This window comes from Streptopelia decaocto (assembly GCF_964273445.1).
Source record: "Streptopelia decaocto genome assembly, chromosome: 3".
Classification (NCBI taxonomy): domain Eukaryota; kingdom Metazoa; phylum Chordata; class Aves; order Columbiformes; family Columbidae; genus Streptopelia; species Streptopelia decaocto.
In genome coordinates, this window is record NC_138656.1 from 110,661,412 (window position 1) to 110,679,364 (window position 17,953).

Sequence of the window (17,953 nt, forward strand, 5' to 3'; positions counted from 1 at the left end):
CCTGAGTTTGAGCCATTTAATATTCCTTATTCTTCCCAAGTGACGTACAGTACCAATAAAGTGAAGAATAAAAGGAAAAAAGGCAGTTATTTCAGTACATATTTTAGTTTAAAAAAAGCTGTAAGTACAATAAAAATACAAAGAAGAGGACAGGACAAAGTTTCTTTGTTAATAATTTATCTAATAGAGGTTGCTCCATATATTAGTGCTGTTCTGTTGCTATAGTTAAAGTTGTGTCAATGCTTCAATTATAAACCTCTGTTTGGAGGGCTTTATGCCACCACTTTATACAGTCCATTTACATTAAATGGCTTTATTTTTTTGAGAGGTTTACTGGCTTTGGATGCTTTTTTGCACTTGAATTTTTTTTGTAATTCCTCTCTTTAAATAATACAAAAGGTAATTTGCAAGCAACTATTTCAAAACTCAAATAGATACTGGTAAAGAAAAGCAGGACAAAATTTATTCTGCGTTTTCTACACATAATATTGAAGGCAAATTTGTTCATTGTGCATATTGCAGCATGCATCCGAAAGAAGCTAATCTGAGCTCTCTAATACGCCTGATATTACATTCTTTTCAATAATACTTCTTGAAAAATTCACTTGAAAAATCCCTCCTTAGCCTTAGGAAAATACATTTTTTAAAGGGTAGGAAATACTTACGTATGGGATTCAAACATCCATTTTAATATACTTGTTCAATTATGAACTAATGAAACCACAACTATTTGGTCACATTCATCACAATAATACAAATTTAGGAGCAGCGCTCAAGTTTCCTGATCTTGTTAATTCTTCTGTATGACAGTTACAAACACATCACAGTCATTTAAAAACAAAGGTTAGTCCTTTAAAAATACCCAATTAAAAACGCAGATCAGTATTATGAAAAAACAGACTGGCTGTACTATCATATAGGAATTCACCATTCAATAGCTCAAGCTTGGTCCCATTTTTCTTTTTTTTTTTTTTTTTTAACCTAAGAAAACAATCAAGCCATAACACCATTCTATCCTGTGAATAGGTAACATTTAACTATGTGAATAGGGAAATACATTGTTTCGACTTAGTCAAATAAATGGTTTCTATAAAGACTTTTGTGGGGAAATAATTGTGTTAGGCTGTGGTATTCACTAGCAAAATTAGAAGTTAAAATTCTGTAGGACTTTCTACAACAACAATCAGATGCAAAAGTTACAGAGTAATAAAAAAGAAGCACAGAAAGAAAGGAATTTAGTTTGAAATTAAAAGGGTTAAAGTTGTCTTCCCTCTTTAATTCACCACATTTTGAAAGTACCCATTTACTTTGAGTAATGACTATATTAAGATGAATTTGTCTCATGAGAATTGACACACACATTAATGACATCCTAAGAAACATGTGGCACAGCAGGAAAGGGAGGACGTTAGGTAGGAGGAATCAGCCTGCGGCTGGGTAATGTTTAAAGCTGACACACAAACCAGAACTGTAATAATGTCCTTAAGAGACATGCTTGTCTTCTTGAGAAACAGTTAAAGGCTTACTTAAAATCTTTGCAATCGGCATCCATTCCATTTGGCAAACCTCTGCCATTTATTTTAGTAACATCCTCATCATCTCCTTGTTTAAGATCTCTGTTTTTGTCCTCCTCAAATGGAGAAGCCTTGCCTTTCTGATCTCCTTTCTCAGGTCCATCTGTTTCAGCATCTCTAGTGCCCTGAGGAAAAAGAATCTGTTTGATTCTGAATATTGAACAGAACACAATAGGAGCACCACAAGGTGACCTAATTCTACACTACAGCGTACGTAAACAATACAAACAGTTTGTTTTCAATGAAATTGCATTTGGTGGGTAACTTGGTCATCAAGTTTAAACCACATCCAATTAATAACTGCCAAAAGGTGAAAAGGAACGCCAAGATTTATAATGGAAGAGCTAACTCAACCTTAACTATAGCGGTGCTGTTAAAGCAGTAACACTTCGAATTAGATAAAGTTTATTTCATACAGTTACAACAGCTAGTACAAAACAAACCCATATGGAAACATAGAACAGGAAGATCTAGAATACAGCCCATCACACATTTTAAATTAAGCTATTTGCAATCTTTTTCCTACCTTTATTTAAAGGTGTTAGGAAAGTACTTTTTTAAAGACAGCTATTTAGCCAAGATTCCCAAACCACTTCCCTCTTCTGCCCCCTCCAACCAAGGCAGACAGACAGATGGAAACTACACACTTCCTTCTAAAGAAAAGAGTTAAAAAAAGGAAAATGGACAAAGTAGAAAATATAACCATACAAGACAGTAAGACCATAGTAGGTAACTATGAAAGCTTAACACGCTGCATTACTTACAAAAGCTCCTTTCCTAAACCGGGAATCCAATTTATCAGCTGGAGAGGAACTTAACACATATTCTACCATGCTCACTCCAAGGCCACCACTTTCTGATCGTGGAGACAATACAGCATTTACTTCACTGTTTCCATGAAAACCCTGTCCAGGCTTTCTCTGTACCATAATAGGTTGGGACATAGAATGGTCTGTTAAAAACAAATAAATAAAAAAAATTATTGTACATTTTAAATACCACTTGTAATGTTTTTTTGCATTTCATTACAGTGACTATATTAAACATGAGCAAATCTAAACTAAATAAAAAATTCCAAACCCCAGTTTCAAAAAGTGTTATTGGCACACAACCACCAGTGCAGTATACATTTTCACAATTAAAATTCAAGGAAAATAAAATTTAATAGACAATTAAATTTTATCATATTAATTCACTTCGAAATAACATTTAGTAAGCATGACTCATTTTTCAATACATGTACATCAATGACTTACGAGGAGTTCCCCATGCAGTCTCTCTCCACTCATCACCAAGGAATATCCCTTTTTGTCCATCTTTTGCTGAATCATCAGGTTCCCAAAACTTTTTGGCAGGTAAAAGCTGTTCCAAAACAGAAAACCATTTTATTTAAATTATTCTTAGAGATGGGCAAGAAACAGCAAGACTATTAAGAAGATATACAAGTACTTCATTTTAGATATCAAAGTCAGCTTTACATAAGGAAGCACACATTGCCAAGAAATAATTATAAACACTTAAAAGTTATGTTCTGTTACTGAAGCTGATGCTGTATAAATTGCTCAGATGACCCCAAGAACACTGAGATTCTGAAGTTATGAAGGAGAGATACAGAATATACAAGCAGTTGTGAAAACGGCTGATCAAATTAATCCCTGTGTTAAACCAAGTCATTCCTCTCAGAAACTTAATCATGGCCTTCTTTGCATGTTGGCTCAAAAGCTTGGCCTTTAGTTAATACTACCATGATAACCATGAACAGCAGAAGTTCATTGTAAAGTTCTGTTCACTTAGAAATGTATCATGTTCCAAATATCAGAAAGCAACTAACACACACAGTGGCAAGTCACCTCCTTTAGACCACAGGAATCTGCTGCTTAGAAATCTGTGACATTCAAATCTGAAGTTCCACATGTCAACCATCACAATTAGCTGTAGGATTTTTGCTCATTACTACTTCTAAAGCAGAAAGTTTCAAGTCAGATCAGGATCTCTTCTCATACTGTGTTCAAGGACAAAAAACTTTGTGTGATGTGACAGAAGCAGCGCACTAACATAAATACCTCAAAGTCAGCATTTATTTTACTACTCTCAAATTCCAAACAGATATATTCAACTGCTTGAAGTCTTCACACACACTAGTACACAAGGAATATAGAATATCTAACACAAAACATAACACATCATCTATACCTCTAAGAGGATAAATTTAAACTGTATCCTACTGAAGATCGAACAGATTTATAGAAAAAAAAAAGTTAAAAAAACCCAACCCATTTATTTAAATATTTGAGAGAATTTGTGTAAAAATTTTAAGTTTACAATTTTGTGCCTCCCAGAGGGCAAGTGATTTCTATTTATTATTTACTTTTTTTGGACAGATGATGGCTACAGAATCACACAGAATCACAGAATCGACTGGGTTGGAAAAGACCTCAGAGATCATAGAGTCCAACCCTTGGTCCATCTCTAGTCCGTTTATTAGATCATGGCACTAAGTGCCATGTCCAATCTCAGTTTAAAAACCTCCAGGGACGGTGAGTCCACCACCTCCCTGGGCAGCCATTCCAATGCCTGACCACTCTCTCTGTAAAGAATTTCTTTCTAATATCCAGCCTAAATTTCCCCTGGCAGAATTTAAGCCCATGCCCCCTTGTCCTATTGCTAACTGCCTGGGAGAAGAGACCAATCCCCACCTGGCTATAACTTCCCTTCAGGTAGTTATAGAGAGTGATGAGGTCACCTCTACGCCTCCTCTTCTCCAGACTAAACAACCCCAGCTCCCTCAGCCTCTCCCCATAGGTCTTATGCTCAAGTCCCTTCACCAGTCTTGTTGCTCTTCTCTGGACTCGCTCCAGCACTTCAATGTCTTTCCTGAACTCAGGGGCCCAGAACTGAACACAATACTCCAGGTGTGGCCTCACCAATGCAGAGTACAGGGGAAGGATCACTGCCCTTGTCCTGCTGACCACGCTATTTTTGATACAGGACAGGATACCATTGGCCTTTTTGGCCACCTGGGCACACTGATGGCTCATGTTGAGCTTCCTGTCAATTAGTACCCCTAGGTCCCTTTCTGCCTGACTGCTCTCCAGCCACTCTGCGCCCAGACTATGCTCTTTTTTAAAGGGATGTTTTAGCTATCTGACTACCATGTAAATGAGCAGCCCAAGCAGCTGTCAACTATTGCATTATGGAACTCAAAAAAGAGAACTTTTCAGAAAAACAAAACAAGTTTGTTCCTCTACAACAGACAAGAAGAAGAACCCACTTAATTAGGACTCCTGGAAAAAGACTTAATTGAGAAGTCATCACAAATTAATACAAGTAGCTAAAATCACCATGCTTTACCCTTTGATAACGTGCATTTTACTCAATATTTCCTACATCTAATTCAATAAAGGAGAAATTTTACAAAGATACATCCAAACCTCATTTAAAATAATGGAAAAGACTGCCATTTTTCTTACTAATCTCTTCCAACAGTACTCTAAAGTGTCTTTTTCAGTATCAGCACTGATCCCTGTTATGTCTCTGCCAGATGAACAAAGCCCTTTTCTACACATAGATAATAACCAATTATGCTAAAGCTGCCTCTTCACCAGCTCTGGTAAGTAACTCTACAGTCTCAATTACTGGCTCTTGAATGAAGGATTTTTTAATATTTTAAAATTTATTTTTAAGATCAGAGCCTTCTACAATCTCTCTGAATGAGATTTTGACACCAGAAATAGATAGCTTGTCCCCATAAATGAAATCTGTGTGTGCTCTGATCCTGTAAGTTTCTTTAAGAATAAACATTATAAAAAAAAAAAATCTAGTTTTCTGTTTGCTAATTAATTTTACGTATATTAGGTCACAATAACGATCCTGAGGCCCACTATGCCTAGAGGAAAGAAACGGCACCTTGTGTCAGTATTTCTTCAGAATATTACCACAGCCTCAAGGGTCATGATAGCTTTTGGGAGCTGGAGCCAGAAGCACAACCTGTGTTTAAACAACCTAGCAGCTAAAAGATGACATTTAGAAAAAGATGCCTGCAATACGGCAGATCTCTTGCTAATAAAACTTCAGTCATTTTCTTTACAGAGTAAATTAATGAAGAACTGCAAGACAGAAACAGCTCAAGGAACCCGTACATCTGGCTCACATTACACTGTCCTGTTCCCAATAGTGACTGATTCCAAGTCCCACCTGAATGAAGCTCAGCTCAGAGGCATTTCCCATTTCTACTATTTCCAGTGCATGATGGTACAATGAAAACACACTTTACACTCTACTCCTTTACATTAGTGCATGGAAGAGCAACTTGCTCAGGATGCACAGCCAGCCTTGATTTTAGCAATGAACAGCCTCCTAATGTCAAGTACTGATTCCCAGTCACACACACACACACACACACAAAAAAGACAGAGAAGGATTAGAATTATGAATAAGAAAAGTTTCAGAGAAAAATCTATCCAGACAGAGAAAATGAGGAAGAGAACAACTTCCCAATAGCTAGATCACCTGACATGAACTCCCCTTCACACCTTTCAAAGTAGACAGAGGACAGCAAGTTAAGAACATACAATTACTAATTCTAGCTTACAAGGGTATTTATAAGGACATTTTCTTTAATATTTTGGAATGTTATAATCACAAAGAAGTTTAAAACAGCCATGGAATCTATCCCAGAACTACTTAATTGTCGTACAATACATTAAGAAAATTACTGAGTAAGTCTACCTAGCTATGTGAACGTGTATTACCCTCAAGATACCTGGAAGACACTGTTGACATGAAACACATAACCTAATAAGTGCAGGGTCACAATATGGCATCAGAAATTGATACTATATTACTGTACGAGAACATTGGCTTTCACAGATTCACAGAATACCATGAAAGCAAACTAAATACTCTCCATAATTATGATCTCCCTCAATCTGAGATAACATAAAGCGACGATCTGTATGAGCAGTCATATACATCTCAATTTAATTGCCAGGATTTATGTCATCCTTTACTTTCACTGCTTTCAGTCTCCCAGAGCACTTTGTGGGTGACAAAAGAGCAAACACCAGTATGAACTTTACCCACCTGCTCTATCACATATATCCTACTAACAGCTTTACCTTTCAAGAAGAGTTTTAAAAGCCAGGAGGGAAGGGGGAAGCAAGAACATCCAATGTGGCTATTCAGCTTTCTAAAGAACAGGGCTTCATCTATTTCTGCTTTTTCAAATGTGAGATGGTTCCAGAAAGCCAACATGGAACCCTGGATGAAGCAAGAATTGCTGAAAAGCAAACTGATTGGTTAAATGCTTTATTAAAGTAAAAAAAGCAAGAAAGAGCAGCCATGTGCCAGCTCAGAAGTGTTCAGCAACTAGAATATGGAATTTGTTTTTCATCAATAAGTTATGGTTTCTGTAGAGATCACAGTCCTATCATCATTTTAAGAAAGTTAAGCTGAAATATTGTCACTCGTTTAATTATCAACTGAATTAAGTAAATATCCAGCAAGACAAAAGGATCGCTATAAGAAATCATAGTTCAATGTGATTTTATTTCATTACTATGTCCTGACAGGACAAGTAAGCCCAACGCACGCTGATCTCTTTCTAAACAGTTCAGGGAATTGCTTTGGAAGAGCTACGTCATCCTCCAAGATCTCAAATTACCCCCCACCCCCAAAGTACACTGACTTAAAAACCCCAAACATACCACACCAATCAAAAAAGTCCTTTTCTCTAGCTAAAATACACAATAGCACTCTTAAGCCTGGTTAAAAATCTTCTTTTAAGTAGTAATTACCAGTTTAAAAAAAAAAAAAAAAATAGTATATCACCACACATTTCTGCTAGGTAGAGTATGCCATTTTCACTTTTTCTGGAGCCAAACCTTTTTCAGATCCTCGTCTCCTTGGCTTCTCAGAGGTAGTAAACAATTGCTTCCCCAGCTTAGATACAGGGACACTGAAAACAGGCCTCATTTCACAGAACTGCACGAACTTTCAAATAAATTTTCCTGTCACTTCCCCAAGTGTATCAATCACCTACTAAGATATAGTAACAGTAGATCCAGTCAACAACCATCCCAGTGTTCTTGGAAAGCACTTAGTTTTACTTCGCCTTAGAACAGAACTCTTCAGTTGCCTGAAAAATCAATTTGGTCTTAACAGAAGCTCTTTGCTTCGTGTAATATTGTTTAAGACTTCTTAAATTTTACCAACATTTCCAAACCACCGACTGGATTTTCAGCTCTCAATAATTACCTCTCCCATTCCCCGAGATTCTAGGGCAAGAGCTTGAAACTCATGATTCATCTCATCCACAGATCGAACCTGAAGGGGGAAAAAACAAGAGAGTGATCCATTAGTCAAATGTATTTTCAAAAGTTGAGTTTGTACAACTCCACAAGATTTCTAACAATCTGAGAGAATTGATTATTTTACCATAAGCCACTGCCCATGCTGAAGTCAGGCACTTTAATTTCAATTACAATCAAATAGTAAATTAGGTACTTCTGTCTCAAAGGTGGTTTTGCTCTAACAGTATCTCTAAATGAAATTTGTAACTAACGGTTGCCAAACTGTATTTACCATGAACGCTATCCAAATCACTGTTAGTTAAAAAACAACCAAACTTGAAAGATGTATAATTTTGCTTGTTTGTTCTGGGGTTTGCTGAAACTCTAAATAAACTGCAGTACATTGAACATAGATTGTGCTCACTGTACCCCCTCTAACAAACATGACATTTAAGTTAATGTTATCTATTGCTACCAGCAGCAATAGAAAGAATAATACAGCCCTTTTACTGTAGCAAAGTGGTTCCCCCTCAAAAAGAGCAGCCCACAAAACCCTGTCCTATAGCATGAACACGTTTCACAGATCAGTTTACAGAATGGGGAAAATACAGGCAGCGTTAATCTCTTTCGAAGATCTGCTTTCTTCAGTGTTAGCTCTATCACTAAAAGCCATCCAGAATAGTGAAAACCCAGCAAGATCTACTACATATAAAGCCAAGCCCCCTACCCGAAGGAGAAACATTGGTTGGGATCATCTGTACCACCAGGAAGTTTAGTTTTCTCTAATTCAATGCCAACATTCATGTAATCCATATGTTCCAGAAATAAACATTTTTAAGATGTACTTTTTTACCTCAAATTCAGAACGCTCAAAAATATTTTTCTCTATTTTTATTCATTCCATGCCATCTGGAATAATGTATAAATAAAAGAGACGTAGGAAACATACTGCTCAACATTTACAATTTTTTCCTGGTTTTGTTTGATTACTTTTTTCTTTTTTCCACCTTACTCTAAATAACTCTGGAGACTCCTCTTTATCCATTTACCACCTACCTGCTTTTGGAATTAGTTGCTATCTAATCTTTAGTTTTCAAGAATTGAATGCTAATAAGCCTTTCCAACTGAGAGAAGCTGGCAACAGCTCCAGACTTCTGATAACACATCAGATCATTCCACAGGGCCCCCAAATTACACACAAAGGGATACTACACACCAAATGAGTCTTAAGGTATAATGATTCCTCACACGCTGCTGTTAAATAGATAGAATGGCTTACGCATATCCACGACATCTCCTTTGACATAGCAATACCCTTCCACAGAAGCTGGGTACAACATTCCAGCTAGTATTAGTCCACTTTTCACCACAGCATTAGGAAAGAGATTTGAACATGGAGCAAATGTAAAGTTATATTTTTGGCAGTCTCTCTCTTCCTAAAATTTACACTCTTTCTCTCTCCACCTGGAATTTACAAAATAATTTAATCTAGAGGCCTACACAACCTTTAGTCTGTCAAAACTCCTAAGACCAGTTACCTCATTTCTACCATATTTCACTATTATCTCACACTATATACACAAGGCAATCTTCAATCAGCAATGCTGCAATGTTCAAGCAATAAACTGAGTTCCTCAGAGAGCTGAGCACAGAATCATAGAATGTCCTGAGTTGGAAGGGACCCACAAGGATCATCACATCCAACTCCTGTCCCTGCACAGGACAACCCCACAGTTCACACCATGTGTCTGAGGACATTGTCCAGTCTCTTCTTGAACACTGTCAGGCTTGGGGCTGTGACACCTCCCTGGGGAGCCTGTTCCAGTGCTCCAGCACCCTCTGGGTGAAAAACCTTTTCCTCATTTCCAACCTAAACCTCCACTGGCACATCTTCCTGCCATTCCCTCGGGTTCTATCATTGGTCACTAAAACAAAGACTTTGGCTCCTGCCCTTCCTCCTCCCCTTGTGAGAAGGCTGCAGACTGTCATGAGGTTTCCCCTTAGTCTCCTCTTCTCCAGGCTGAGCAAACCAAGTGACTTTAGCCGCTCCTCATACGGCTTCCCCTCCAAACCCTTTGCCAACTTCGTGTCCTTCTTCTGGACAGTCTCCAGTAGCTTTATATCTTTTTTATTCTGTGGTGCCCAGACCTGCACACAGTGCTCCTGGTGAGGCCGCACCAGCGCGGAGCAGAGCAGGCCAATCCCCTCCCTGCCCAGCTGGCGATGCTGTGCTGGATGCACCCAGGACACGGTTGCCCTCTTGGCTGCCAGGGACACTGTTGGCTCATGTTCAACTTGCCATCGACCCGAACCCCCAGATCATCCAGCGAGCTACTGACAAACAGGACACTCCTTCCACCCTCCCAACAACTTCTACCACTCCCTTTGCAATGGGCTTGGTCTCCATCATCAAGTAGACGTTTTTTCCCTTCTTTTTTTCCATGCATGAGGTTTTCAGCAGACCAGCCAGCTGAACTGGCTCAACCACCACAGCCACAAGACCACTAGAAAAGGAGACAACATAGGGAAAGCAATAAGAAGCAGCTGATCACGAGCAAGGTGGGGCAGGAGCACCTGCTCAGTGGCACGAGATGATAAACCGGTATCACAAAACAGTGTCCTGACATAACTCAGGACAAAATTCACAAGGCAGACTGTTGACTGCATAGAGAATTACCACAAGAAACACTGCTTAAAATAATATCAGTTTCTGGAATCCAGGCACCCAGATCCAGGGACAAGTACTCTTCCCAACAACCCTGAATCCTGCTTGAAACAAGCTTCTTAGCATTTTCTTGCAAAAAGCAAAGATCAGCCCTTTCTTTGAAGAAAAGAGTTGAAGAAAAATAATAACAAGAAATATAATATGAAAGAGAAATACAGGACTTCATTTTATAAAACAAAAAGTGGTTAAAGCAGCTGACCAGAAAGAAAACCACTTTTTCTGCATTGAGAAATTCTGAATCTCACCCCTCCCCTCCAAGGTGAATTCCTTAACCACCTGATGAAGAAAAGGAGGACACATTTTGCAGTTCAAGCTGTGGTACCGGGACAGAAATTGAACACAGAACACCTGTAATTACAGTACTGTGACTGGAAAGGGAAGATGCTGTTTACATTGCAAATGTTTCAACTTTTTTTTTCTTTTGCTGAATGACTTTAAGGCAAAACGCCTTTCTAGTAATTTTTCTGCAAGGTGTCTTGTCTGCAGCATTTACCTGATATATGATATATGCTTACAGCAGAGATGTAGCATTATTAGCAAGTTAAAGTAATTTAAGAACACAAAACCAGCTGTACTTTAAAACACAATACATAGCAATTCTGCCAGCCCTCCATTAAGCTAAACACTGTCTTGTAAAGTCCCATCAAACACTTGACTAGATATATTTTGCTGAATTACCTAACATGTCCTTATTTTGGTTTAGAATAGTGCAGCCAGATAACAGAGGTTGTTAAGCAGCTGAATAGGCAACTACTAGTACTGCAACCAAACTGTTCTGTACACAAGTTAGTTACAAAATACTAAATATTTTGTGCAACATTTTGAGAAAACAAGGCATCTGTTTGATTAAAGCTGCCTTCGGCTAGATGCACCTTCTCATACCTCTTTGAAGCACCAAGGAATCAAAGGTTCACTTACTACCAAACTGGTTAATAAAAGTTGTTGCTCCTGAGAAATTCAAAATCTACAGGCATGTGTGTTTTGGAAAGAGTTAACATTTTCTGAGGACCATACAGAACAGTAATGCAGACGTAAATAAATACTCAAATATGTCCAACCTCCTTAAGCAGTCCAAATAAACAAGTTAGGCATTTCTGACAAAACACGCAACCAATTTTAAGTTGCAACCCATTTCCATGGTTATAGTTTCAAAAGCGTAACATCTTCCCTCCGTAAGTATTTAACAATTTTCATTGCATTAAAATACAGTGTTCTAAAAGCAACTCAAACTTTTTACAGGCAAGTGAATAATTCTTCAGTCCCTGTATTTTAGGCTACTTAACTCATATTCTCAGATTGAGTTATACTTTTGCACCATATGACCCTTAATACAAAACAAATTTAGTTTGTTAACTTAGTTGGCCTGGCAGATTTCAAGGTAGGGCTTCTGCAGCATTTAGCAAGGGGGAAAAAAATACTCAGCAAAAGTACTGTCCCATTTGCTGAAAAAGCTGAATCACAAAGGGACAAGGTGATCACAAGAGCTGACACTTTTATATACAACACTGACCAAATGTTTTGCTTGCTTTCTTTTCAATAGGAGTTTCAGTAATCTGAAAGCATACAACTGGAAAAAAGTATTTCCTAGGTTTTTATCAACAGCATATATATAAAAAATATACATAAAATTATGTTTGATAGCATCTCACAAGTCACTGCCAAGTTTGTAACCTACATATCTACTTGCACAGCCTTCTGTCAACAGACCATACAGAGCAAGAATAACAGGACAGCACCTCCCACGAAGAAAAACAAAGGAAAAAGAAGCGAATCGTGCCACCTCTTTCAGAGATCCATGATGGCTCATCGGCCTAACAAGATTCAGGAACCCTGGGTTCTCCTCCCAGCTATGCAATGAAACGTGCTCCAAGAAACAGGTAATTGCACTTGTTTCCCCTCAACATGAACTCTACCATCACGTAAGAAACTTATCTCTCCCTCACACAGGCTGTGTCCCTCTGCCCACCCAACCAGCTCCAGCTCTGCCCCCAGACTGGCAGAACTGCCAGCACCAGTTTTTCTAAACCACTCTCAGGTGTCCTCAAGCTCTGGATTTTGATCCCTACAGTCAAATACTGGCAGAATCACCAGCCCCACATAAATTAGTAATAATATGTCTGTACTGAAACCAGATTTTATAGCTATTTATAACAGTTACATCACTTGCTCCATTAGAAGAGCTCAAGTGATATATTCCAACATAAGTAGGGCATATAGTTTATACTAAAGAACTTAGCAGGTTTCTCAAAGTCTTTTAATCTTCTAAGAAATTATCTACTCAGAAGAATTTCTGAGAAATGTACAGAAGAGGAAGTCAGGGTGAGAGATGTTGCAGAAATTTGTAAAATAAAAGTCTGAGAAGAGGCAACTGATAAAATATTTATATATGGTTTTACAAAATCGAAGTAAAATCCCATAAAAATGAGTTCTTGTTAACAGGAAATTATTTTAAAAAATAATTAAAACTATTTATTAAAATAATTTTATCATGCATTTTTTAGTTTATTATTTAAATGAGCTATGAGAAAAGGTAACTCTTCCAAAAAAAGGGCTGACTGGGCCTTTACTGCTTGTAAATCAAACTGAAGAACTGTCTTTCACACAAGAAAATGTACAAGTTTAATCTTCAACGTCAAATAGTTTAGGTGTAATCCCATCTAGTTTGGTGAGACTCCTAACCTTTCCCCTACTGCACTCTAAGACATGCATATATTATCCTGCATTTCTCACTGCAATGTTCCTGCAGAAATATACCACAAACAAAAAAGCAAGACAGGAAGTATATTCAGAAGTTCGAAAACAAAGTTGTGAAACGAAACTTGAATAGCAGATCTTGTCTTAACATGCTCATTATTTAATTGGTGCTTGTTACTTTAATATATGTACATCACAAATCCCTTATTTTAAAAATCTACACTTTTCTTGTTAAGCTCACCAGCTTGCATCACCTTCCTATAACAGAGCAATAAGTGCTACCAGTAACATTACAGAAGTTTAGAGGAATTCACAAGACCAATTTCTAACCATTATTGTTCCATTCTACACTGAAAGCAATAACACTATACAGCTGCTTCTATAAGAAAACATGATATTAATTTGCCGCATTGGTATTTTGAGACATCAGCCCTCATTACTTCATTAGCTCTTACTAAAAAATTGTATTTAGTAAGTTAAAAAACTTAAAAATTGAGAGACCTCTAGGCAATATGCTATTAAAAAAAACCCAAAGGCTTAAAACTTTGCTTTTTCTGAAGACGAAAACTCTGTATAAACCCAAATTTTATCTACACACCAGCAGGAACTAGGGATAATTTATCTCAATATGTATTATAAAGATTAATAAAACATACAACTTTCATTCTAATTGAGGGTCAACAAGCTTGTCTCACATGTGTTAACAAGAATCAGAACAATTAGAATGTACAGGCTCAGAATCAAGTGAAAATTTCCATAAATTTACTTTCTACATTGCAATCAAGACTTCTTTTTGCTGATGGGTTTTCTTTAGGTACTTAAGTTATTTTCACTTTTCTATTTGCTACCAGAGAATCCAGAACTAAGCATTCCCCCCAGCCCAAAAAGTTTAAAAAAAGCTTTAAATTTGTTTCAAAAATTGTGTCTTTTTTAATATCACCTTAAAAACAATGTGATTTTAAGGAATCCCACAGAACATAACTGAATCATAAGCAATATAATTTATACCAAGAAAAAGAGTTTGTACATACGTATATGCACACCCATACACACACCTTCCCCCCATTAAAGGTCAGGCTGACGAAATGACAAAAGTCACCCTGATGATTTCCAGGAAGCAGTTTTATTTTGTGTTATTGTAGCACTGATACCAGAAAAGTTCCTCCTACCCCCAGCAATTCTGGATATATAGCAATCCCCTTCTTCAGAGCATTTATTTTCACTTTCTTTCCTCCTGAATATGGCCACAGTGTTTCCCATAACATTATTATTTTTTCAAGGATATAGTTTTCAAGAACACTAGAAGCAAAAACAGAAGTTCCACCAGTAATTCTCCTGCTTAGAAGTTTCTACAATCATGACTTACCCTCCCTCACAGTCCAGCATCCTTTGAATAAGCTCTGTTGTTGCTTAGGTTGGTTGTGGGGTTTTTTGGTTTTATTTTTTCCTTTTTTCTACTCCAGCAGGCAAGAGGAAACCAGGGAACACCAACACAGTCTGATGTTCTTAACGTGGGTGTTAAAACCAGAGATGAAGAAATGGAGCTACCTAGTCTTTAGCAATGAAATGAATTGTGGGTAGTACAAAGAAGAAATTCAGCATTTTTAGACTGCTCGCTCCCCTAAGAATAACCAGTTGGTCTAAAGAAAGCTACTGATAAAATACACAACTTCTTTGTATCACCAGCATAAAACGCCAGTGAAAAACCCAGAAGTTTCAAATATATGCCAGTCTGCTTCAAAACCTACCTTGATTCTTTGAGCCTTTAAACTCTGAGTAACCACCAAGACAGCCAGAGAACACTAAGGAATGCATCTTCTAACACATTTTAAAAGAATTACTATAGGAGGCATATGTGTTTTCTACTTTATCTGTCTAAAGCAGGGGAAAGGACACTTAATGAAATTGCTGTTATCAGTTTTTTCAGCTGTTTTCTAAGGATGTTTTCTTTGGACAAGATGTGTATTTAAACTAACCATAGATTTCTACAGTTGCCTAAAAACTGAAAAAAACAGCCAACTGTAAAAAAAAACCTAAAGAGACTACTTCTAATTCAATAAGCCTCATTTCTACTTCAGTAAAAGCAGAAGCTTAGCTTGGACATTAATATCTCATTAAATGTTGGCCAGCATAGCTGCCCTCCAAAAGAAGTAAAAGAAGTCTAAAATAACAACTAAGACTTTATATTGATGACAATTAAGCTACTGGAAATAAAGTAGCCTATTTACAATTCAAAACAAAGTAATAGATGCTTTGTAGCAAAAAAATTATTTCAAACACTGGCATTAATAAATCTGTGTTATGACATATTTAAAGACAAATTTTTCAACTTTTCCACTTAAGACGACAAAAATGTAAGAGCACTTACATGTGAAAGCCGCTATCAGCACGTAAAGAGCTGAACTTAAGGTAGGTAGAAGCAGTAACTGTGGACAAAAAAAACTCCACCACGTTTGAATTACCATCCAATAAAATATAAAGAGGTGATATTACAAGCAAAATTTCTGACTAGGTGTTTAAATTCCAGGTTATTTGTTCTCATCCAAAATAATGTATTCCCTCAAACCATTTATCCAAATATGTGCTGCCCCCCTCTTTCCTTTCACCCATTTAGCCACCACTTTGCTTTGCTCCCTGTGAATTCCAACGTCCATTGTCTTCACTAAAAGCTTTCACATAATTCTTCCATTACCTTCACAAAGATACAAGGGCCCTTACCACCCTGACTTTCATGTGAACTGTACCAAACCAAAGTAGCTCAGGAAAATAAATGTAGCTCCTCCGTGCAATAAAGCAGCGTCATACACTTTCGTAAGCCCCAATTTTAATCACATGAAAAAAGAAGGCAAACCACATTATAAACCCGCAGATAAGAACTTCGATTAGGCAAAATAACAAACACTGACCCAAACTTAAAATATTTTTATTTTCCTGGCACCCTGAATAATAGAAGTGAATAAGAAAATACAAAGAAATATACTGCAAATGCAAAATGTCTGAATTACCATATGCAACCATTTTTGCCCAAGCTTATGGCTCCCACCACCTTATCCTGGATGTCTATGCAAAACTCTCCTAGAATGCCTAAAACAAGTTTTACAGAATCACAGAATGTTAGGGATTGGAAGGGACCTCAAAAATCATCTAGTCCAATTCCCCTGTCGGCGCGGGAACACCTAGATGAGGTTACACAGGAATGTGTCCAGGCAGGTTTTGAATGTCTCCAGAGAAGGAGACTCTACAACCTCCCTGGGCAGCCTGTTCCAGTGTTCTTCACTGAGAAGAAGTTTCTTCTCCAATTTAAGTGGAACCCCTTGTGTTCCAGTTTGAACCCATTACCCCTTGTCCTATCATTGGTAGTCACCAAGAAGAGCCTGGCTCCCTCCTCATGACACTCACCTGTTATATATTCGTAAACATTAATAAGGTCACCCCTCAGTCCCCTCCAAGCTAAAGAGACCCAGCTTCCTCGGCCTTTCCTAATAAGGGAGATGCTCCACTCCATCATCTTTGTTGCCCTGCGCTGGACTCTCTCCAGCAGTTCCCTGTCCTTCTGGAACTGAGGGGCCCAGAACTGGACACAATATTCCAGCTGTGGTCTCACCAGGGCAGAGGGAAGGAGAACCTCTCTCAACCTACTAACCACCCCCCTTCCAACACATACCACGATGCTATTGGCCTTCCTGGCCACAAGGGCACAGTTTTAGCTTTGGGACAAAATCCCACAACCACATAATAACTGTGTTTGGAATGAGGCCTCACTCAATCCCACCTAGAACATGGAGCACATGGGAATAAAATGCAAAGAAATTCCAACTGGCTCTCTCAGCAGCCAGCTCAAGTCTCTGGTTCCCTTTCTGCTGGGCTCCAAGGCACACGAATCCACAACGGCAGCTTCCAGCCCCCATCACCTCCAGAAGAAGTGCTGCTATTCAGATTCCTGCTACTGTCAGTAACTCCTCACACAGAGCTAGCTATTGCTGCACAGGTATGCAGGATAATTTGTCTGTATTTAAATCGAAGATAATGCACAGCTGACCACATGCCATTTGTTTTGCAGTACTGTGCTAATTACTGAATAAGCACTAAAGTAAGGAGGACTCTGCTTCAAAGAGCTCTCAATCTAAGCATCAGACAAATTACAAATACCTATACAAGGAGAAACTGGATTGGTAAAGTTAAGATTTAAGGAGTTGTTCACATTAAAACACTTAACAATGCATGAGTGTCAGGTATTTGGAGACATCAAGGCAGGTGAAAATGCAAGGACTAACCCAAGAAGTTTGTCAGAAAGGGTGAAAATTTAAAGACTAACTCAAGAACTATGTCAGCACAAAAAAGCTGAAGAAAGCACAAGTATGCTTGTGAATATATACTTAACAAAGACAACTAATATTACAATCCACAAAGTGTGGGAGCAGTTCACAGCTTGATGGTGTAAGAGACAATAAGCAGTGGGTGGGAATTGGTCAAGTATCTCAAGAGCTGAAACTATCAGCTGCACACTGAAATGTTGGTGAAAAGGTCAGAAACTACAGAGATGCATCAAAATGGCACAGTGATTAAGAAAACAAGTCTCTGCAGATCAGATGTTACATGGAATGATTTGTTTGCACTAGTCAGGTGACTGCAATTACTCTCCTTATCCTGATGACAGTTAACATTGAGAT

The 17,953-nt window shown here is 37.9% G+C and overlaps 1 protein-coding gene across 6 annotated transcripts in view; it reads right to left on the reverse strand.

Moving 5' to 3' along the window:
• Window positions 1–17,953, reverse strand: part of PUM2 (pumilio RNA binding family member 2) — a 67,124-nt gene that overhangs the window by 37,591 nt on the left and 11,580 nt on the right. For 5 of the 6 annotated variants that reach the window (XM_082049555.1, XM_082049558.1, XM_082049557.1 and 2 more), the window contains exons 2-5: window positions 7,830–7,898; window positions 2,831–2,936; window positions 2,339–2,526; window positions 1,527–1,699 (exon numbers count right to left, since the gene is read on the reverse strand). In XM_082049555.1, coding sequence (XP_081905681.1) covers window positions 1,527–1,699; window positions 2,339–2,526; window positions 2,831–2,936; window positions 7,830–7,880 — 518 coding nt within the window. In that variant the 5' untranslated portion in view covers window positions 7,881–7,898. Of the gene's footprint in view, window positions 1–1,526; window positions 1,700–2,338; window positions 2,527–2,830; window positions 2,937–7,829; window positions 7,899–14,649; window positions 14,680–17,953 lie in introns of those variants that run through there. The other variant, XM_082049556.1, reaches the window with a different exon arrangement.